This window comes from Gobio gobio, assembly GCF_949357685.1.
Source record: "Gobio gobio genome assembly, chromosome: 18".
NCBI classification, from domain to species: Eukaryota; Metazoa; Chordata; class Actinopteri; order Cypriniformes; family Gobionidae; genus Gobio; species Gobio gobio.
The window spans coordinates 7,701,250-7,726,591 of record NC_137111.1 but is presented as its reverse complement, the minus strand read 5'-3'; the positions used below and the strand labels follow the sequence as shown (position 1 = coordinate 7,726,591).

The 25,342-nt window shown below is 38.5% G+C and overlaps 1 protein-coding gene across 1 annotated transcript in view; it reads left to right on the top strand.

Annotated features, from left to right (window-relative positions):
* Positions 1-25,342, top strand: part of pkdcca (protein kinase domain containing, cytoplasmic a) — a 56,385-nt gene that overhangs the window by 19,611 nt on the left and 11,432 nt on the right. The window contains exons 3-5 of the mRNA XM_079842892.1: positions 9,718-9,992; positions 10,075-10,154; positions 13,505-13,612. Of these exons, the coding sequence (XP_079699018.1) occupies positions 9,718-9,992; positions 10,075-10,154; positions 13,505-13,612 (463 nt within the window). The remainder of the gene's footprint in view (positions 1-9,717; positions 9,993-10,074; positions 10,155-13,504; positions 13,613-25,342) is intronic.

Genomic DNA, 25,342 nt, shown 5'->3' with positions numbered 1-25,342 from the left:
GTTTGAGTCAATTAAACATTATTTATGACATTGTAAAATATTATATAGAGCAGGGCCCAGAAGTCTGAAACCATACTGGAAATGGATTGATTGATTGATTGATTGATTGATTAATTGATTGATTGATTGATTGATTGATTGATTGATTGATTGATTGATTGATTGATTGATTGATTGATTGATTGATTGATTGATTGATTGATTGATTGATTGATTGATTGATTGATTGATTGATTGATTGATTGATTGATTGATTGATTGAAACCTAAATAAATAGAAAGTTTTAGGATTTTGAAATAAATCTAAACAAAAAAACATTTATTTGTATCTTATATGTTTATTTTTCAATCCATCCTTTTTTTGACATTGATTATTTATGACATTGAATGTCTGAAACATAATTGAATAATTTTACTTATTTATTTAACATAGAAATGCATAGAGCGTTTAAAAGTTTGAAGAAAAATTAAATGTTATTGTGATTTAAAGATTATTTGACATTGTAAAAAAATATATATATATACAATGGGGCTCAAAAGTCTAAAACCTAAACTTTATTTATTTATTTACTTATTTACTTACATATTTATTTAACCTAGAAATAGCCTACATTTTAAAAATTTGGAAAAATTCAATTAACCTTTTTTTACATTCAGCATAATAAAAATAATTAAATGTTATTGTCAATCAAACATTATTTATGACATTGTAAAATATTATATAGAGTGGGCCCCAAAAGTTTGAAATCATATTGGAAAAAAATTGATTGATTGAAACCTAGATAAATAGAAAGGATTTTGAAATAAAATATGAAAACATTCATGCTTATTTTTCAATTCACCCTTTTTTCATTCAGCTTAATAAAAAAATCTAAGTTATTTTGATTAAACATCAATGTAAAATATTATAAATAATATTATTATATTATTTAATTTATTTTATATATTAAATACTTTTTAAAAATAATAATTTTATTATTTTATTTAGCTAATGTTAGTTAGTTGGTTTATCCTAGAAATAAATAGAAAGTTTTAGAATTTTCCTATATTCATGTTATTTTTTTAATTATGCTGATAATATCATTTGTAAGGGGAAAAAAATGTTTTAATATAAAAATGTATTTTAAAAAAGATTAAAAAACCCCAAAGCATTTTCACTAGTGGTCTCAGACTTTGGACACCACTGTATATATTATTATATATTATTTGAGAAAGATGAATAGATTGGGAGAGGGCCGAAGGTACAGCTCATTTAGCCTGAAAACACAAACAGGGGGACAAAATTACATTCATTTCATAAAATTACTGCCATTTCATAATGCACTATAAACATTCTTAATGACTTCGGCCCAGTCGGCCAAACTCTAACTGTGTTTTCTGTGCAAAATCACAGGCCAGCGGTTCATGCATTCGCCTCATATGCTCGTGTGGGTAACACAGATTTGAATCCTGCCTGCGACATGTCCAAATCCCTCCTCTCTCTGCCCCTGATCATTCCCTTCCTATAAACACTTACCATAGTAGAGCACACAGAGTTAAACCTGTGTGGGACGTCCTGCACCCTGCTCTCTCTGAACTTCCTGTTAGGTAGCACAGCTTTTGCCTGATAGACCCGGCTGATCACTATCGCCTTGGCAACCTTCCAAAATGATTTGCTATGACTTCCTGTGGCCAAAGCGCATCCTGCTCAGAGAGGATGAAACCGAATGAAACCCCAATGGATGAGCTCTTCCTCTGATAACAGGCCGCTGTTGACATGGATTTATGTTCAATAAAACATGCGATAATCTGTGAACATGGCCTTTAAATGGAAGATGTGTCATATGTTATGATCTCAGATTTATAAGCAATTAAATCGATATGTATAGAATTAATACACCCAGATTATAATAATTGCAGACTCATATCTCAGCTAATCATTGCTGGGTAGAATGGATTATATGTAATAATAATAATTATAGGTAAAAATAATTATGTTGATTATGTAATCAGATACCAAAAATGAACTACTTGTAATTAGATTATATCACATTTTTAAATACTTGTAATCAGTGCTCAAATGTTTTATATATAGTTTTTTTTATATATAGAACATATTTTATGTGGTACAAAATAATCCTATCAAAATTGATGCGATCGGTCAAAAGTAATCCAAATGTAATCCAAAAGTAATCCAAATGTAATCCAAAAGTAATCCAAATGTAGTCTAATAGATTGTTACATCTCAATTGTTTTCATTTGTAATCAGTAACTTGTACGTAATGCACTGCACTGCAGCTAACTCACACACAAAAGCTAAAGTTAGACTCAGAAGTGTATTTCCTGGCCTACACACACAAACACTGATTCACGAGCACAGGCCAACACACTCACTGCACGCGAAACATGTCATGCTTTAATAGGGAACACAGCACACTCGTCTGCATGTCAACACGGCGGTATACAGTTCAGCAGAGCGATTCATAACCCCACTTTAGTTTCAATCGACTTCCAGCATTACCAATTCCAGTCTGTGGCAGCCTTTCCTTTTCCATAACTCATACCTACCTACCGTAGTATTCTGCTGAATATATTTATTAGGCTCGCGTTTCAGAGCGATATTCAGTCATATTGAATGAATTTCCAGTCTAGAACAATGAAAGCCTTTTAATGAGAATGAGACAAGTAGTGTCTTTATGTTCAGTGGATTAAGAGTTCCTGCTGTTGATTTTCTCATGGTTTTTTACAGCCTCTTTAAGGCTTTTCTTGGCTTTCTCCTTTCATTTCTTACTATTTATAAACATTTGATGTATTCCTTTATACGTTTTACACAGCTGTGAGGTTTTGAAAGTAACCTACTTGTGTGTTGTGTGTGCGTGTGAATGTTTCTGTCTGGTCTTATTCACTTCCGTCAGTCCTTTGACAAAATGTGTGCAGGTTTTGGAGTTTCATACCGCACAGTTCTGATTGATCAAATATTTAAGGCTGTCATTTTGCAAGGGAGGAATTCTGGTATCATGTATTTAAAGGGATAGTTCACCCAAAAATGAAAATCTTTTACTCATCCTCATGTTGTTCCAAATGTGTATGAGTTTCTCTCTTCTGTTGAATGTTGGTAACCAGAAATTTGACAGCACCCATTGACTTCCATACAATTTTTTCCCTGCTATGTATGTCAGTGGGTGCCAGTGAGAAAGCGTTTGAATTCTCCACAGAATGAATCACATCGCTACTGCGAGATCTAGTGGAAGTGTTCAGCGCAGAATTCTGTTATAAACCACAGATATCAGATCAAACAGAGCTGATGTGAAGACCAGGAGAAACATTGAGCCATGAGCGAAGGTCAGGGGTTTCAGTCACAAATCACCAACATTCACCATGATTTACTGTAGTAACACCAAACAAAACTAACACTGTGGCAAACAAGCACTTTTATCTGTCACAGTCGCTTTGTACATTTGTCGAATCATTCTCGACATTTGCAAAACAATAAGTGCATTTCTCAAACAATTCGTACAAATAGCAAAACACCATGGATTACCTGCAAAAGCCAGTCTCTTGCTCAAAATCCTTAGTTCATCTCTCAAAAGTAAATCTCTGTGTCAATGAACATGTCAGTGCCATCAGAATGACAAGTCCTTGTGTCATTGTGTATGAATAAGACAGTCAAATTGCTTAGTCATGTTGTCAATATAACTGTACTCTGGAGGGATGTTCTGATGTAAATATGGCTAAAATTTTGATGACAATTATTGTAAATTGTAGGTTACACCTTAGTGTATGTGGGAGTTTGAATGCAAGAGACTGGACAATATTCACATTTACGCTTTTACTGTTTGTACTGTAATTTGTTGACAGACCATGTCATTGCGATACAGAAAGGAAAAGACAGCACTGCATAGCACAAAGAGAAAAAAAAACAGAAAAACAAAAGTAGAAATGTGAACGTCTAATGGAAATGTATAGAAATATGCTTGACATTTTATGACAACTTGTTCAACCATTTTGCATGTAAAGACTTATGCTATGAACTAATGCCTAAATGTTGTGGGGTAAGACTATTCAACAGAGACCCATTATAATACATTCTGATCAACATGACATGAGCAACTGATAATGTAGGAAACAGCAGAGAATTGGACATAATCACTTGCACGGATGTACACAAGCATTTGCAACTTGTTCAAAGAAATGACAAACTGCTTTTTTGATGTGCACAAGTGACACAATGATGTGAAGATTGAACAGGCAGCTTTGAGAATTTCAATTCTGATCTGAGAAATATACCAAAGCGACTGAGAAAAACTGTAAAAAAAAAGATAGATAGATAGATAGATAGATAGATAGATAGATAGATAGATAGATAGATAGATAGATAGATAGATAGATAGATAGATAGATAGATAGATAGATAGATAGATAGATAGATAGATAGATAGATAGATAGATAGATAGATAGATAGATAGATAGATAGATAGATAGATAGAACTACAGTTGATGATGATAGATAGATAGATAGATAGATAGATAGATAGATAGATAGATAGATAGATAGATAGATAGATAGATAGATAGATAGATAGATAGATAGATAGATAGATAGATAGATAGATAGATAGATAGATAGATAGATAGATAGATAGATAGATAGATAGATAGATAGATAGATAGATAGATAGAACTACAGTTGGATGGATAGATAGATGGATAGATATAGATAGATAGATAGATAGATAGATAGATAGATAGATAGATAGATAGATAGATAGATAGATAGATAGATAGATAGATAGATAGATAGATAGATAGATAGATAGATAGATAGATAGAGAGAGAGAAGAGAGAGAGAGAAGAGAGAGAGAGAGAGAGAGAGATAGATAGATAGATAGATAGATAGATAGATAGATAGATAGATAGATAGATAGATAGATAGATAGATAGATAGATAGATAGATAGATAGATAGATAGATAGATAGATAGATAGAGAGAGAGAGAGAGAGAGAGAGAGAGATAGATAGATAGATAGATAGATAGATAGATAGAGAGAGAGAGAGAGAGAGAGAGAGAGAGAGAGAGAGAGAGAGAGAGAGAGAGAGAGAGAGAGAGAGAGAGAGAGAGAGAGAGAGAGAGAGAGAGAGAGAGAGAGAGAGAGAGAGAGAGAGATAGATAGATAGATAGATAGATAGATAGATAGATAGATAGATAGATAGATAGATAGATAGATAGATAGATAGATAGATAGATAGATAGATAGATAGATAGATAGATAGATAGATAGATAGATAGATAGATAGATAGATAGATAGATAGATAGATAGATGCACGTTCTTAAATGAGCACCTTTTTTTAGCTAATTTCAACTTGGCATGAATCAAAAATCAAATCACAGCTGTATATTAATATTTACAAGATACATATTCACGAATACAACTGAGCCCACCTTAGATTATTTTAATCAATGCACAAATCGTAAAAACAAATTAACACTATCAGTTCCTAAATTCTGATTGGGTAGGCAAGGCAGATGTTTGGGAGGGCTCAGCCATGCCTAGAGCCGGCCCCGGCCATAACCAGTAGTCCAAAGCACTTATTGGGCCCTATTTTAACGATCTGAAACGCAAGTGTCAAAGCGTGAAGCGCAAGTAACTTTGTGGGCGGGTCTCGGCGCTGTTGCTATTTTCCCGGCGGGATAAATGGCTCTTGCGCCCGGCGCAAATCTAAAATGGGTTGGTCTGAAGTAGCTTCATTATTCATAGGTGTGGTTTGGGCGTAACGTGAATAAACCAATCCGAGCGTCATCCCAACATTCCCTGTAAAAGCAGGTGCGCAAGTTCCATTATGAATTGCTATTATTATGGCGTATTTACCAGGCGCACGCCAGGAGCGGTTCACAGCCGAGGAGACTGATGTGCTTGTAAGAGCAGTGAAAGACAGAGAAGTGAAGTTGTAATGTTGTACATTATGGTAAAGGTGATTTCACAGTCTTTTTTTTTTTCAGTCTTTCAGTTTTTTCAGTTTTCAGTCGATTTTTTTTTCCTGGTTCTTGACGGACAAACCAATTTGTCAGATGTCCTTATATACATATATGTCTTGCCACTATTGGGCAAACAGGTCTTATCCTTAATTATTACAATTAGCCTGAATCATTTGTAAGCTAGATTTATGCCTATTTTTTTCACATCTTCGTGGCACACCCCAATGATTTCCGTCATCTCATGTGTTAATATTTTTTTAGTGTAACAATTTATGATTTGCAAAAATAACTGTTGCATCTGTGTAGATTACATGAGCAAAGTGTATGCGCGTTGTGCACGTTATACATTATGGTCAAGCATGCGCCCTTAAAATAGCATAATGAACAACGCGCAACGCGCCACTGACTTTAGACTAGGTTTTTTCTGGTCAGTGGCGCAATTGTTTAATGGAACAGCAAAATAGCACCAGGGATTGTTTGCGCCGGAACACGCCTCCTTTTTTGCGCTGAACCGCCCAGGTAGCGCAAGTTCATTCACTAGTTTAGCGACGTGCTTCTGTGGAGGGAAAAGCGCGCTTTGCGCGGGTGCAAAATAGGAATGACACATGCGTCGGTGTACAAAGTCAATTGCGCTGGGTGCAAGATAGGGCCCATTGACTTATTAGCCATTATTAGCCATTTCACTCCCTTTCAATAAAATAAGGAAATCACAAGTCTCATGAAATTCTTCAAATTGTGACTGAATTACACAGAAAACATGTAAAGTGCTCCTTTTATAATCACTGAAGCTGTCGCTCAGTTTCGTGTGATAATATAAAAGAACAATGGTACATTTAATAAGAGTAGAATATTTACATTTCTCCTATAAAATGATTTTTCTCTCGCATTACTGTTGTTAATAAAAGTTCATTTTATCTGCATATCAATTCAAGCTCAGCACTTCACTGTTAAATCTCCCATAAACAAACATGTATAATGCAATACAATAGTAATTTTTATTATTACATTAACTTTATGATACATTTTCCTCCTGCGTCACCAAATCAGGTGCTGGCTCCTCCATCTGTAGAACAGCTCTCAAATGTTAGTCTGGAGCCCTGATTAATGTTTTTACTGATGCTTTTGATCAATTTAATGCATGCTTGCTGAATAAACATGTTAATTTCTTTCAAGAAAAAAAATCCCCAACCCTTTGGCCGTTTGAGCAAGTGCCAGAGCAGAGACTATATGCTGAATCTGAAATCGCTCAGTAGTTCACTGTTTACTATTTACTGAATGTGACAGTTTGCTAAATAGCAATGAGTGAGCAAAAATGTGTGAATTTGGACAGTTCTGAGCACAGCTGTGATGCACTATAAACACTACGGCACATTGTGTATGAGTTTACAAGTGTTGCGTCCCAAATGAAGAGCTCTTGAATTCCAGTGTGACAGTTCAGACTGAAGCATTTCCAAATATCAATAATTATTTAAATCGGATCACAAGTTTTGGGATTTCCTGCATTTTTTTGCAGTTCAGTCTCCAAACAACAGATTTGAGTAAACGGATTTGAGTGAGATATGCCCTAAAACTGCTTAGTCTGAACAAAGCCAAGTAGTTAAGTTCCATCCACGTGTTTCTTAATGCTGTCTCTTTAAGACTGTCCTCTACAATGGCACTGCCTTTGCGCGGCTGGCCTCCTCATGTGGAACAAAGCAGAAACACCCCAGCAATGCTTCAGCGACATTTGAATTGCGTATGAGGCACTAATAGACTCTGGGGAGACTGTCGAATCCGTTGACTTCCAAACAGCTCATTTAGGTCCAAAGCCATTTCCTCTGCGCGCTGACGAAGGCTTTTATGCCCTCTGCATAATGCCGGGAGCGAAGACACACTCGTACACACACCAGGCCCTCCTCGCCAGCTAAACCAAATACGTGACAAGCAAGCAAACCTTCACACTTGGGCTGCTTGATATATCAAAATAAAATCGATATTGTGATATGGCTTAGTGCCATTATCAAATCGTGCAGGCTGTGATTTGAAATCAATATATGCGCTGCCGGTTTCAGAGTCAAGCGGCTTCAGACTGCTTCAGCGGCTTCAGTTTTAAATATTAACATTGCAATTTATAGTAAAATACAATTATTGCATTACTCTTTTTTACAGTACTATAGTATTATATTAAGATTTAAATATTAATATTGCATTTTTACAGAAATATAAAATTATTGTATTACTCTTTTTTACAGTACAATAGTATTATATTAATATTTAAATATTAGTATTGCAATTTTACAGTAAAATCTAATTATTGTATTACTATTTTTTACAGTACTATAGTGTTATATTAAGATTTAAAAATTAATATTGCAATTTTACAGTAAAATTAAATTATTGTATTATTATTTTACAGTACTATTGTATTATATTAAGTTTTAAATATTAGTATTGCAATGTTACTGTAAATTAAATTACATATTTTATTTAAATGTAATATTTTTTTCAAAAATTAGCACAATTAAATAATTGTTCAGCAACTGTTTACATTTGAAAATAAAGAATTTAAGACTTAAATATTAGTATTGTAATTTACAGTATTGTTTTATTTTACAGTACAATAGTATTATTATCAGTATTATTACAATGCATTTATTATTTGTATAATATTTCTGTTTATTAATAATCACGATAAAAGAAAAATATTTTATAGTCATATAAGTTCACTCGTTTTCCCCGAATCATTTAGCACTCAAAAAGGAGTAAAAGTAATATTTTTATTTTTATTTATTATATATTGCAGAAAAATAAAATATTGCTACTGTATCTCGCAACCTTAGCTCACACGCTTGCGTTTGTGTATGGATGTTAAAAATGCTTGCCGCATTTTTGAGGAAACCAAATCTGTTGGGGTGTTTTGGATGGCCTCGCCTCCCTTACAATGGCTTTCTCAATGGTTTTACCAAAGCTACCGGTTGTCTACCACGTTAAGCAAGACACAAACACACATGCAGTCACACGGTGCGAGGGGGCTGACCTTTCCCAGTAGTTGCTAATCCGGAGTGTATTAAAAGCAGCTTTTGTCTGTTGTGAAAGGCATGGGCAGTGTCTCCTCCACCCCCTCATCTCCTCTCTGTTTGCTTCTCTTTTATGTTCTCCTCTCCTTCTTTGGGTTCCGTTCACCCCTCTCACTCCTCTTTGCATCTCCGTCCTCCTCTTCTTTCCCCGCGGCCGTCTAATCCTCTGAATTCTGCCCCTAAGAACATGGCAGATGAGGGTGTTGCTTGAATGTGAGGTGTACCAGCTGCCAGAGCTTCAGCCTCACCCCTTGTACCCTCACACACAATAAGAGGACTAATCCTCAAGTAACACACTCGTGCGCGCGCAAACATGCACATACACAACAGGCCTCACACACTCAAGTGGCTCTTTCAACGAGGGGCTTGCAGTGCCTGGAGACAGTCCATTTTGACAAGGTTTCGGGTAGACCTGATGGTCTCAAACAAGGAACCAGTTAGAGGCAGAGGCGGCTGAAATGTCTTATGGGTATTTGTCCACACTTCTGCCGGTGCCTCACATTCTGACTTTTATTTATTTGTTCCCTAGTTCTAGTTAAATAGTAGTCACATTGTATTCATTCATTCCCCCATTTTATTTGAGTTCAATTGTGGCCATAATATTTAGTTTTTTCCCCTCATGTCATATATGGGTTAGAGTTTTTTTTTTTTTTTTACGAATATACCTTTCCGTAATATATAATAATAATAATATATTCCTTCTGCAGATCTGTTTGAGTCTGATGAGGCTGCTGCATTATTTGGCCCACTCCCCGCTCGGCTCGGTCACCCTGCTGGACTTCAGGCCACGGCAGTTCGTGCTGGTGGAGGGAGTGTTGAAAGTGACCGACCTGGACGATGCCAGTGTTGAGGAGACGCCTTGCTCCCCGTCTTCTCCTTCAGACTGTCTCATGGAGTTCCCTGCCCGTAACTTTACCCTCCCCTGCCACAAAGGCCACTGTCAGGGTATCAACGAAAAGAGAAACCTCTACAATGCTTACAGGTGTGTGTTCATAGCCTCAGATCTGAGACGACTTCTGCTTTATTTGTGTGAAATGTTGACATATTTTTTCCATATTTTCTAGATTTTTCTTCACCTACTTGTTACCTCACAGTGCCCCCTCAGCGCTGAGACCCCTTCTGGACAAAATCGTCAACTCTACAGGTCAGTTTGATTTCACTACCCAAGTTCTGCTCTTATCCCTGCTGGAAAAAAAGCAAGTCATATCAGTTTAGGGTGGTCAAGCTGGTTTTGATCTCAGCCCAAAACTAGATCCAGCAGGTGGTAGTTTAGCTGATCAACCATCTAGACCAGGGGTGTCCAAACCTGCTCCTGGAGGGCTACTGTCCTGCAGAGTTTAGCTCCAACCCCAGTTAAACACACTTCAACCAGCGAATCAAGGTCTTGGCATACCAGAAACTTCAAGGCAGGTGTGTTGAGGCAAGTTGGAGATAAACTCCGCAGGACAGTGACCCTTTAGGACTGAGTTTGGACAACCCTGATCTAGACCATCATGGACCAACTAATGACCATAAATGAAACCATGCAAATCCCCCTATAGTACCACCCGAAGCTGGTTTCCCATTAAGGATATCACAGTGCCAAAACTCCTCCCCTAACCAGATTCTAATGGTGCGTTCACACCAGACGTGAATGAAGCGTTTCGCGCGAATTGAGCGTTTGACACGTGATTTGTGCGAGTTGAAAAATCTGAACTTTGGCGGCGCGTTAACCAATCAGGAGCTTGCTTTAGTAGTGACAACAATGAGGAGAAAATAATATGGTTTAAATTAATAATATATTAATATCTGGTTCAGACAAGTGTGCATATCCTATCACTGTGATAACATTAAATTACATGAAACACAACCCACTCTATTTTTGTTAAATGGAAGTTTATGTATGATTAATAATACAAAAGTATAAGTAAAAGGTATAAGAAGCTATACATGAAATAAAGCAAAGAATTCAGTCAAACATTCAAAGTCAGTGCTAGCGTGCTACAATGGTAACGTAAATAGCTTAAAAATAAAAAAGTAATGAAACTTCACTTTGCCCTCAGCCTAAATGATTTGCCAAGGAACAAATTATAGATCCATGAGACCAAAGATCGCACGTTACATCTACACAAGACGAATTATAGCTCGAGACACCACAGACACATCAGAGCCAGCGGCAAATGTCTGAAGGACTTGCCGAGGAAAGGCTGCTCTCGCCGGGGTTAACGAGCGCTGATCGCCTGGATCTCACAACTCCGAAAACGCCAGAATTTTTTTTTCAAATAAACCACAGATTTGAGCTTTAAACAACTACATTATCGCCTGAAAAAGTCTTAAAACTACGTTTTGTCACACATTAACAGTAGTTTAGGCTATTTTAACAAAAAAGACGTCAAGTGGGAACACAGCCCATGTCAGCCATTTTTCAACGAGACAAGCTTGGCATAAGCCTCTCCCATGACGCGAATTCGCGTCTGTTGTGAAGTGAATGTCAGGCGCGAATGAAGCAAGTAAACTCAAAATGTTCATTCGTCCAACTATGCGCGAATAGCGTGATTTATTCGCGTCCGGTGTGAACGCACCATAAGGCTGCATTTACATTGCAGGTCTTGATGCACAATTCCGATTTGGTGACTATATCCAATTTTTTTGACGACCCACTTACATCATATTTTAAAAGCGACCCGTATCCGATATTTGCATTTACACCAGGGGTCTCAAACTTGCAGGATGATATTTTGTGGCCCCCTTCTTGATATCAAAGTTTAATGTTAGTGCGGCCCGCGTGTTGCTCTGAAAAGCACCTTTTTGCTGAGTCGTTGCGTGTGCAGCGCTTGCCACGCTTGCTGCCTCCTTTATGTGTATGTGTGTGTGTGAGAGAGAGAGAGAGAGAGAGTTGGCTCGCCCCTCCCTCGTGCAGTATAATTGGTTTACACCGCGTGATTGACAGGAACAGACGAACAAAGCTGATCAGGCAGTTGAATAGCGCTCAATCTATCGCTTAATGCCGTTGCTGAGAGAGACTCTATTCTTTCCGGTGAAATCACAAAACAAAATGCAAACGTTTCCATGGTCTTATTATACAATCATTGATGAACATCTTTGATTTTAATGAAGAAAAACTATATGAGAGCGGATTAGAACCAGAAACCTTTGACACGGTTGACAAAAATTCTACCACCAGACCACTAGAGAATTAAAACGTTTTTTGCAGATCTATGTATTTATTCACTCACTCATGTGAAGAATATCGGGACTAATAATATACTTGACGCAAATTAATGCAAACATTGTTTACAAATAGTCCCAAAAAGATTATTTCCCAACTGTTTGACCTGGTTACGGCCTTGCAGTGAATTAGTCTATTATTTAAAATAAAATTAAAATCATTCATTTTTTCATATTACATGATTTAATTTCCATAGGCTATATTTAGTTCAAATTCAGAGGAACAGTTCATGTTCAGAAGAAACATTCATGTTGAAGAACTGTTAATAATAAAGATTGAGAAGATTGGATCAGTTGTGCTACTGTTTTTTGGAATACTTGAACCACTTTTTATGTGGCATACTTGATGCGGCCCGGCCTGACCCAGAGTCTACCTCCATCGGCCCCCAGGTAAAATGAGTTTGAGACCCCTGATTTACACTATACACTGGCGAAACAGCCCAAGACGTTCTGACCCGGAAAAGGAAGTAAAATGGAGCGATATGCGATGGACACAATGGATGCAGATGAAATGATTACACTGTAGTGTCTTCGCCCCAAAGGCTTAAAAGACATGAAATCTCTGCATTACTCCACTGTGTTGTACCTTCGTCTTCCATCGCGTCATTAGTGTCATGTGATCGCAGTTTGTGTCCACCTGAGTTGACGTCATTCGCCTCCGTCCCTTTTTCAATGACGTACGACTCGCATTTACTGGGGGATATCCGGTTTGACCGCTTACATGGCAGACGCAAATGCACGCATCCCGATATCGGAATTCATGCGTTTTTTTCCTGCATATATATATATATATATATATATATATATGTATATATTCTAATTTTGCTTAAATGTCTCCTTGCATCCCTTTATTAAGAAAAAAACACATTATTTGATAATTGTAATAATTTGATAAATGTGCTCGTTGTAAAGAAAGTAAGTGTCAAGGACTCCTTTTTATGGAGGAGAATATGTTTGTTCAAACATTCCTCCTCTTCCCATCCCAACATTTCTCTCTCTTTCCCTCCCAGCCTGCCCTTTGTCTCAGGCCTTAATTCCTTTCCTTATGCGCTCTATCGTCATGTTCATCAGTATAACGGCACGTCAGATAGCGTTTGAAATCTGTTTTTCTGGGACACAACAGTCCGTGAAGCCGCGGGTAGCGTGGGTGGCCCAGCCGTGATCCTATCTTTCTGTCCCAGTGTCCCGAAACGCACACTTCAGCATCACTCTGAAGGAATGTTTTCTTAATGACAGAAAGTAAACCGCTAATAGTGGAGTTGTTTACGCTGTATGAATGTGTTTCAGGAGAGCTGATATGGGGCACCGACGAGACTCTGGTTCATCTCGAAAAAGTGCTGGATATCTACAGGAACGGACATTACCTCAAGAACAACACGCAGGCACACAAAACAGGTGAGTGACCCGGACCGATACCAAAACACCTTGACCTTTGACACAACTGAACACTTTCAATTGACCAAAGCTCAGATGCTCATACACAAAGACAGTTCGGTTACACTTTATTTTAATGTCTTTTTTACAGTAATTACTATAAACTGTACATAATTACATGCAACTATATAGTAAGTACATGTAGTTAATTGTTATTACTTGGTACTTAAATGAATAATTACACTGTAATACGGACACCTTAAAATAAAGTGTAACCGGCAGTTCTTGCTCCGGCTCTGTTCCAAAAACGATCTAGACAGCCTTTTAAGGCGTCATGGGCACTTCTAATACTGTGGGAGGCTGGAAAATTATGCTGCCTTGTAAGATACAGTGCCTAACTTGGCAGCAAATGTCCTTCACAGAGTTATGTATTCCCAGAATGCACTGCAGTGAGCTCATTCACTAATCTAAGGCAGGCAGGGTTGAGACAAATGTTTACTATACAGTAAATATCTTAGAATTGCAATTAATTCAGAACCGTTTCATTTAATTTAAATAGTTTCATGAAATTACTTCCAGTTATGGACCCTACAGGAATTGCTTGGGTCTATTCTTCTTCTTCTCATAAATGAATTACATTTTTGAGGGCCTTAACATGCTCGAAAACTCACAAACTTTGCACACGTGTCAGAAGTGGTGAAAATGTACATCTGATATGAGTTTCAGAATTAGGGGTGGCAAAATGGCTCGATAGCGGCACCTACAAAATTTCAATGAATGTTTGCTGTTTTAGCCATTTCCAGACTTTGTACTTTAACGAACTCCGCCTAGAGATTTAATCAGATCAACATCATATTTGGTCAGTGTAATCTAAAGGCCTTTGCAACGTTAAATTGTGAAGATCTTGAGTTTTCGCTGAAGGGTGTGTCCGAGTCTGGTGTTTCGCCATGAAACAGGAAGTTGTTGTAACTCGGGCATACAATGTCCGATCTGCCCCAAACTTCACATGTTTGAGAAGAGTCCTGCCCTGAACACATCTGCATGACAATATTCAATAATAGTAATAGCGCCACCCATTGGCAACAGGAAGTGACGTGTTTAACACTGTGATGCACTGCTAGCTACATACTAAAATATGCAATTGAGTACCAAACTAGAAACATTCTAAAACATGAGTGCTAAAGCATGCTGTATTGTCATGAAACAGGAAGTTGTTGTAACTCAAGCAAACAATGTCCGATCTGCCTCAAACTTCACGTCCTGAAGAAATCTACACGGCAAAATGTAGTTATAGTCATAGCGCCACCAACTGGTAGCAGGAAGTGAGGCAAATACAAATGACTGATGTAGTTCTCCTATTTTTTTATACGTGAAGGAATATTGCCCACTGTTTTCCTACATTACATGATAGATTTTTGTCACTTGTATAACTTTGCAACATGTGCTAGCACCAAATCTACTGGAATCTAATCTGTGAGAGTTTAAATTTACAGTCTAAAGTCAGTATAAACTTTGTGCAGATTAAGTTAAGGTTAAACATTAAAACAGCCGAGCTCGTGGAGGCGTGCAGTGGGCGGAGCTAAAGAGACACGAGCGCACACACACATACACACACGCACAAATGTCATGGCATTATCCCTGGATAACTTTTGATTCACTATACGTTCGTGTTGTTGACATTATATGCACTTACGCACCGATTGCCAACAAAACACACACATTTGATGCAGTTTCACTCACCGCCTGCGGTTTCCACTCATGACCGGGAACAAACACACACACTTGCAAAACTCTGGAAAAACAAACTGCATGCACTGTCTCCTTAACGCTGGGTTATTTGGGAAGCTGAACAAGGTGATCTTTCCCTCACAAACAGAAACACACTTCTTTAGTGACATTGTTGATTTCATGTTCTAAAAACAAAATGCCAGTGCTGCGGACAGCGTCTGTGTGTGTGTGTGTGTGTGTGTGTGTGTGTGTGTGTGTGTGTGTGCTCATCCGGGAGAAGTGCCCATACAAGGAATTCTGCCCTTTATGATGTCATACAGGGCCATACTCGAAAAAAACTAAAAAAACTTCTTTCCGAAACTAATTTGAATCCTAAAGGAGTGTACTTTTTTAAATGTTGGCCTTTTTTGGCACTCATTTTTCACTGTGTGTCTTTAGTAAGTCCCAACAATAGTTTTTTAACGCCAAAAGAGGCGCAAGCTGTTATTAAATCTGGCCCTTAACATCTTAAGTCATTTTGCTTCTCATGTAAATCGATCTTGATTTGAGAATGTTTAGATATTTGTCCTGGAAAACAAGACAAAAATACAAAGATGCACAAAAGAAAATCCTGGGTTTCCCTCTGGTAATTGTGGTAGTGTTCATGTGCTCATCTCGTAAATACGATCATTCTGAAATGACTAGAAGGCAGCAGAATGGCAGTGAATGGGTTTCCTCAAATCTCCCCGGAATTAACCAGTTGTTCAGTGAGCGGAGAGAGAGAGAGAGAGAGAGAGAGAGAGAGAGAGAGGGAGAATTTGTGTGTGCATGTAAGGACAAATGAGAGGAGATTTAGAAGATTAGAGTTTATATAACTGGTGAGTAGAGGGGCAAAAACAGCCATTTCAGCACTGAGAAGCACCTCCGTCTCCTTCCTGCTCGCTCCACCTGTTTTTACAATTTTGTCCCTATTCGCTTTGTCTTTCTTTGCTATCTCTCCTGCTCTTCTCCATGCTCCATTGGCAGTCTAAAGCAGACACTTGTTGACTGACGAGAGCGTTAAGCAAGTGAGGGCCATCTTCTCCAGAGACATTTAACTCTTTCCACTCTCATCGCACCAGCTGTTCATTTACAACAGTGATGCTTTAAGCATATCATTATGGCATTTAACTACAACTAACTAGAAAAATCATGCTTTATACCAATTTTGAAAAATGATATTTTATTCCATCACTCATTTGCAGATTTTAGATACATTTTTTAGTCTTGAGGAAAACCATTCAGTATAATTTTGTGAGAATGGCCAACATTCAATATCAGATTTGAATAGTTTTGCACTGGAAAAAAACAATTGCAAATATTAAAGTCATATCACGATAACAACTGGGCTGATATTTGGTCATTTTTAGATTATTAGTCGATTTAGAAGTGCTCAATTTGAGTAAATTTGTAAAATGCACTATAGTTCAAAGTTTTGTGGTCAGTAAGATTTTTTTACACATTAAATTCTGAAGGATCATTTGACACTGAAGACTGGTGTAATGATGCTGAAATTCAGCTTTGATCACAGGAATAAATTACATTTTAAAATATATAATATATACACTGTAAAAAAAAATCAGGTCTCCAATTGAAAATTTTCTAGTGAGCGATCACATCTACAATTTTCAGTTGGCCAAATTGAATTTCTTGAATTTTAATTGAATTAAATTGCATAAATTCACAGAAATTCAATTTGGCCAACTGAAAAAATTAGATGTGATCGCTCACTAGAATATTTTCAATTGGAGACCTGAATTTTTTTTACAGTTTATATTTATATAATTATTTTAAATTGTAGCAATATTTCACACTATTAAATGGCAAATAAATGCAGCCTTGGTGAGAAGACTTCAACTTTTTAACAGTGTAAGTGTTCATTTAAATTCAGCAATTTGTACACATATTATTTGCCATGATTAATTATTTTATATACATATTTCGACTTCAGCCATTCTACTCTCTAGATAATGGGGAATAAACGGGATCAGCTAATATTTAAAACTTTCTTGTGAACTGGCCTTCGTAATGTTCATTCTAGTTCAGCGGGCAGTATATTGACGGGACACTGTCTGGTGTTTTAGCTATTCTTGTAAAACAGGGTCCTCTGGCAGCACTGTGAGTTTGCATGGATACAGACAGGGCTTCCCTACGGAATTCACTCCTGCCCAACATGCATTAAAAGCCCAGCATGCCTCTGGCTGACTACATCACCTTCCCTCTCATTCCTCCTGTGCCTTACAGGAACATTCAAAGAAAGCAAGAGCTCCATAAAGCATTAATTAGGGCAATAAAGAGTCTAATAGTTGCTCTTATTTACTGGCTTCTTGCTCCACTTAGTTGCCGCGTGCGGCCCTCCCTCTCAGAAAGACCTCATCGGAGGCAGCTTGCCCAGTGACCTTCATTCAAAGCCCTACTTTCGAGGAGAAACAGTGAATCACGTCAGTAAAGCCCATCCAGGCATATCCCTGAAGAGCAAGACAGGGAAAATGAGACTCAGAGATTCCGACATTTATGGCCTAGTAGTCGGGACGTTAGTGCACAGTTAGCTCAGGTCTTTTAAAGGCTCTTTTCCTTTTATCAGGCCCATTGTCACAGGGCTGTGAATGAGGCCTTGAGTTTACGTTACAACCTTCTCGAAGAGCATAAAAAACGAGTAAAACTCTCCATAGACACTATCCAGAAGCTTTTACAAACCTCACAGCAGTGCAGTAGTGCCATATTGACAGCTCTATACCGATATATCCTGTCCACAAAATGGATTACCATGGGATCGTTTTTCGAATACATGACCACATTGTCAGCATTTTTGCCAAAGGCATGCGGTCCACGACAATGTATCCATCGCCATTCCGCTTCCAGTCAGCACAGTGTCAAAGAGCCACGGTTGGATTGTGGAAATGCAGACTGGCTGTATTTCAGCGTGGTTGGCCAGCGGTTGGCGTGTAATCAAAGCCGTCCTTCAACGGTCTTTAGTGATCATATTAAAGCATGAAAATAGGAATGTCACAAAATACTGTCATCAACTCGGTTTGATGATCTTAGATGAGTAAGCGATGCAGGTTTTCTTGCTGGGTCTTGTCACGGACGCTCTAGGAAAGGCCTGCGTTCAGATGAGAAGAGGAGTAAATTCCATTTAAAATAAGATAAAATACAGACATCTTCCTCATCTAACAAAAACATGTTCTTGTATTTATGAATACATTATTTCTGAATGTTCAAAACGTCCAGTTAAAGGTGCAGTGTGTAGTATTTATGAGGATCTGTTGACAGAAATGCACTATAATATACATAACAATGTTTTCAGTGGTGTATAAAGACCTTACATAGTGAACCGTTGTGTGAAATGTTTTTATGACCTTAGAATGAGCCATTTCTATCTACACACGTTGCTGGTTGCCACCATGTTTCTACGGTAGCCCTAAACGGACAAACTTCTCTACAGAGCGCTAGTCACTCTCTGCTGTCTCAGATGATGACATTTTTGTCCTTTGTCGGCCTCCGTAGCTTCTCCATGGGCTTCGAAAGGGAGGAGTGAGCGGTTGCAATTCACAACCTCACCACTTGATGCACAATGCTAGATGCACAAAATTTACACAGTGCACCTTTTACTCTTTCTCTGCCATTGACAGAATTTTCCGTCTTTCTGTGTTTTCACTGTTATACGGTAGGGGGCGCTATTACGCATCGTCTGAAAGAGTACAGCATCTACTGATCAAAACACAGGCGAAGAAGAAGCAGAAACAAGTGATATCAAATCTAAGATGCATATGTAAAACAACGCAATCATCAACATTAAACAGCATATGAATCAAAACTGCCAAATGTTACTGAATGAAATGTCGCGCCAGGACGAGCTATAGGACTGTGACGCTTTGGGGTGTTGATGGACTCCATCTACTGCATCTGTGTTTTGATCATCGTTCTGAATCCCATCTGGATGTAGTCTTTGACAAAAACAAATTTTTCTCTGCTTTTTGCTTAAAATGTTTTTATGAAACCAACCCACATTCAAGTGTTAAAAAAAAAGAATGCATGAAGCTTGAATAAATTGAGTTGTTTTGTTTAAAAGCAGAGGGTCTGTTCTTTCTTTTAATATATTGCATATTCAGATATTCATATACCAAATATTCTGAGGGCCATGGAAAAGTGTGAGAGTGTGAAAATAATAACAAATGCTGTCAGTGGCTGGTAAAAATTCTGGAATGGAAAGAGTTAAATGGTTTAAAAAACGTTTTTCTTTGTTATGCGAGCGTTAAGGAAAGTATCATTGGAACTTTACTTTTAAATGTTCTCTGAACATTCTGAAACCTGTAGCAACATAAAAAAAAATGACAGACCAGTGTCCAACTAAAACATGGAAGATATATCACTGATGTTTTAAAAACATTATTAAAGACCCGATAACTTTGAACAAACATTCTGTTTAAAAAAAAAAAAAAAAAATCCAGTCAGCACCAGAATTTTTGATTATTTTCAGAAAAGTTTCACAGCCCCCAGAATATTTTGTTGAATATTTTGAACATGCAATATATCAAAACAAAGAACAGATCCTCTGCTTTTAAACAAACAAACAAAAATGTATTCTAGCTTCATGCATTCTTTTGTTATCAACACTTGAATATGGTAAGTTTAATAAAAAAGCAACATTTTGAGCAAAAAGCTGAGAAAATCAAATGATTGAACGATGATCAAAACACAGATGGAGTAGATGGAGTCCATCAACACCCCCAAAGCAATTGGGAACAACAGCAACTCAGCCACGAAGTGGTAGGCCACGTAAAATCACAGAGCGGGGTCAGCGCATGCTGAGGGTCACAGTGCGCAGAAGTCACCAACTTTCTTTTAGAGCGGAGACTGTGACCCATCTCGTCCAACATCAGTGCCTGACCTCACAAATGCGCTTCTAGGAGAATGGAACACGTAAACACGAGCACATTTCATCCATTTTAGCCTCACTCCACTGGCTACCCGTACATTTTAGTTGATTTACATTGCATTACATTTACATTGATTGATTGACGAATGGTCAAAAATTCCCATAAACACACTCCTAAACCTTGTGGAAAGCCTTCCCAGAAGAGTCAAAGCTGTTATAGCTGCAAAGGGTGGGCCAACTCCATATTAAACACTATGGATTAAGAATGGGATGTCATTAAAGTTCACATGCATGTAAAGGCAGGCGTCCCAAAATTTCTGGCAACATTGTATATGTTATTGCTTGTTTCAGCTTCTTCTTCGTCTGTGTTTTGATCAGGAGATTCTGTACTCTTTCAGAAGATGTCATAGCGCCCCCTACCGGATAACAGTGAAAACACAGAAAGTCCGAAAATTCTGTCAATGGCAGAGAAAGAGTTAATGTTATTAGAAGAATGTTTGTTCATAACCTCACCAGATGTTCCCTGTAAGCTGGGTCAATGTTATTCGCACAACCCTACCATGGTTATTGTCTGTTTACCAAAGTGCCTTTTCAGCAAATCAGTTAAAGGGACATTGTGTTATTAATATTCGTTTTACTGTATAATGTGCCTCTTCCACACACACATTTTTCCAAATTGAGCTGCTCGCAGCTGTTGAATTCATACGGACAGCTACATATATTCTTTTTCTCATCTGAGACAGAACAGCTGCCCCTGTTCACTAATGTAATGTCATACGTTCAGTATTAGAAACAGTATGTTGTGTTAATGTGAATCACGTCTTGTAATGTTGACTTGATACAACATGACCGAGATGAGGAACAGACAGCTGCACATTTTTATGACAAAAAGCACACGTAAAAGATCTGGCCATCGTAGCGGCAGTAAGGAGAATGTTGGCAGCGTTACACTGGTCTGTTCCCATTAGTTATGAGAGTGCACTCAACTCGTGTCTCTACCGTACACGTTAGCTGATTATCATACTGTTTCATAACCAGACGTAACATTATAATGGGCAGTGGATTAGGATGCGTCTCTTTTAACCCCTGTCCACAGTGAAATCTCATTTGCCTACAAGTTCTGCTGTTTATTATCTTATTCCTATTGGTCCTATTGGTTATGATTGTGATGCAGAAATGTTATGTTCAGTGTTAGACAGACAAACGACTAGTTAGGACATGCTGGTAGGAACTATTATTGTAGGCAGAACTCAGAACATTGTGAAAACTTTGCATTGCTACATTATATTCATCACAAAAAATATCCCGTCTAATTCTCATGTAATGCTATCATGATAATAATATACTGTAATGATTGATTGATTGATTGATTCTTTATTAATCCCAAAGGAAATTCAAAGCATCGAGTAGCTTATACACAACACAAAACAACAAAACACACACACTCATAACAGCAAAATATAAAACTTAACAGCAGTAATACCTCAAATCACCTACAGAAATACCAAATAAACCGTGCAATAGAAATATGTATATACACTAAAGGTTATTAAAATGAATAGTCCAAAATAAAATAATACACATATATATAGCCATGTTTAAATTACAATTGTGCACAAGGATACAAAAAAGTAATATTTATATATATTAACTATATTTAATATGTTAAAATGATGTAATATAATATGTAATAGCCTATGTAACATTATATTGATATTAGTAATATTAACACAATAATATTATATTATTATTATTATTATTGATGTATTAATATATTATTAATTATAATATTATACCAGCAATATTAATGTATTATTCAATTTTATATTATATACATTTAATTTAAGTAAATGTATACACAATTGTAGTATTTGTTTTTTATTGTGTTTTACCGCATTTATGCTGATTTAAATAAAACAGAAATAATTGAATTACAGTAAAAATTACAGTAAAGATAATCTAATGAGAATCACTATTGAAAATAATAGGAATTACAAAAAAATCATCCCACAAGTAAAGTGTCTGGATACATGAGCAATGAGAACAAGGTTTTGATATAAATTGAAGATTTGGTGCAAATGTTCTAAAAAATGCTTTAGTTTAGGGTCCAATTCTCTCTATTAATCGTGACTTTTGCTTCAATAAACTCCTAATTACTGCTTATTAATAGTTAGTAAGGTAGTTGTTAAGTTTAGGTATTGGTTATTATTATGGGATGTAGAATATGGTCATGCAGAATAAGGCATTAATATGTGCTTTATAAGTACTAATAATCAGCCAATATGCTAGTAATATGCATGATAATAAGCAACAAATAGTGAGAATTGGACCCTAAACTAAAGTGTTACCAAGTTTTCACCTAGTAACATCATAAGGACATTCCCTAATTTGACACAGTGTTTTGTGAAATGTTGGGTGTGTTTTGGTGTCTTTATCTCAGTGATGTACTGCGGTGTTGAAGAGCTGACAGGCAGAGATAGTGACAGGACCAGATGAATGTGTGGGAGGGACGTGTTCGTTTCATTTTCTTTTGGCCGTTACTCCTCACGTCTCCCTCTATTTATCTGGCATTTCTCTTTTTATCTGCTTCCCTCTTTCTCTGACTGTGACTGTCTGTGACAGAGGCATTTATTGCGGTCGGGGTCACGTTGAGTGGCGTTTGAAATGTGTGTGAGTGAATTTCTGAGGAAGCAATAGATAAAGGAGAAATCAAAAGACACATGTCACATGTGAAGCAAGATGGCGCCGCCGTGCTCGGTCGCCGATCAGGTCGCTCCGCTAAGACTTTGCTTTTATTTATTATTCTACTCTCTTTTACTCTCTATTTTTTCCAACGGATCATCTGCTTTGATCTGTTACGACAGCAAAACACTTCTGGAAATTGGTTACCGCTACACTGACCTGTTTCAGGACACTTTCTCCAATCTTCCATCTGAGATTCGCCGGGACGCCGAGTTGAACAATGGCCACTCGAGTCGACGGCGAAGATTCAAAAAACACCGCGGGAAACGCGCTGGGATCCGCAACAGACTGAGAAAAAGAGCATTCAGTCCTCCTCTCCCGAGCATTTTGCTCGCAAATGTCCAATCCTTGGAGAATAAGATGGACGATCTTAGAGCCAGGATAAGTTTTCAACGGGACATGAGAGACTGCAACATCTATTGTCTGTCCGAAACATGGCTCACGCCAGCGGTCCCGGATACAGCCGTGACGCCGTCCGAGAACTTCTCTGTTTTTCGGATGGACAGAACAGCCGAGGCCGGGAAATCTAAAGGCGGTGGAGTGTGTTTCATGATAAACAAGAAATGGTGCGATCCTAGGAACATCTCCATTCTTTCGCGATCCTGCTCGCCTCACTTGGAACATTTAACTATCATTTGCCGGCCTTTCTACCTGCCGAGGGAGTTTTCCTCGGTCATCGCCACTGCCGTTTATATTCCACCACAAGCAGACACGGGGCTGGCTTTATCTGCCCTCCATGATGTGACCAGCGGCTTCATAAACAAACACCCCGACGCTGCTTTCATCGTCGCGGGTGATTTTAACAAAGCTAACCTAAAGAAAGTATTGCCAAACTTTCACCAGCATGTCTCCTGTCCCACACGAGGAGCAAACACACTGGATCATTGCTACTCTCCGTTTAAGAACGCCTACAAAGCTCGTTCACAGCCAGCTTTTGGCAAATCGGACCATGCCGCCATTTTCCTCACACCGGAATATAAACAAAGGCTCGTTCAAGAGCCCCCGGTGAGGAGGGAAGTCAAACGCTGGTCATCCCATTCAGAGATCACGCTACAGGCAGCTCTTGATGACGTCGACTGGGACATGTTCCGCGCGAGTTCTGAAGACGTCAGCGAGTTCACAGAAGTGGCGCTCTGCTTTATCAACACACTGACAGAGCAAGCCACACAAACAATAACTATAACGTCCTTCCCTAATCAGAAACCGTGGGTGGACAGTTCAATTCGCACTGCAGTAAACTCGCGCACCACCGCTTACAATGCCGGTCTCCTAACGGGGGATATGAGGGAGTACAAAGCTTCATGTTACGCCCTCCGGCGCGCCGTTATAGCCGCAAAACTCCGCTATAAAGACCGAGTGGAATCTCATTTCCAACTCAACGACTCCCGGCGGATGTGGCAGGGACTGAGAACCATCTGTGCTTTTGGAACTAAATCCTCTGCAGAGGTGAGAGCTGATCCGTTGCTGGTGAACGAGCTAAACTCTTTCTACGCTCGCTTTGATGGTAATCGCGGCAGCGCGACTCCGGCGAGTGACGCGTCAGAGAGAGTCCCTCAGAGCAGCAACGGTCACGTGATCTCTGTCTCGGAGGACGAGGTTCGGAGGGCACTCAAACGTGTGGATGTCAGGAAAGCTGCTGGGCCGGATGGTATTTCAGGTCGTGTTCTGCGGTCCTGTGCTGATCAGCTCGCAGGGCTCTTTACATCCATATTCAACGAGTCCCTTGCTACATCTGTTGTCCCCACCTCCTTCAAACGATCCTCCATCATCCCTGTACCTAAGATCAGTAAACCCTCTTGCCTAAATGACTATCGTCCAGTGGCTCTCACATCTTTAGTCATGAAGGTCTTTGAGAGACTCATTAAAAACAACATTTGCTCCTCCATTCCTGACACTTTGGACCCTCTTCAGTTTGCCTATCGTCCCAATAGATCGACTGAAGATACCATTTCTCACGTCCTTCACTCCTGCCTCACTCACATCGACAGCAAGAGTGGGAACTATGTCAGGCTGCTATTTATTGACTATAGCTCAGCCTTTAACACCATAGTTCCCATTAAGCTAACACACAAACTCCTGGATCTAGGCCTGAATTCTTCTCTCTGCCTCTGGATTGAAGATTTCCTCACTGGCAGACCCCAGGCGGTGAGAGTAGGCCAGTTCACCTCCACCTCCATCACCCTGAGTGTTGGAGCTCCACAGGGCTGTGTGCTGAGTCCCCTGCTCTACTCTCTCTACACCCATGACTGTGTGTCCACACACAGCTCCACCTCGATCATCAAGTTTGCTGATGATACTGTTGTCCTGGGTCTCATCTCCAACAACAATGCGACGGCATACTTGGACGAAGTGGAGCAACTGACATCATGGTGCCAGGACAACTG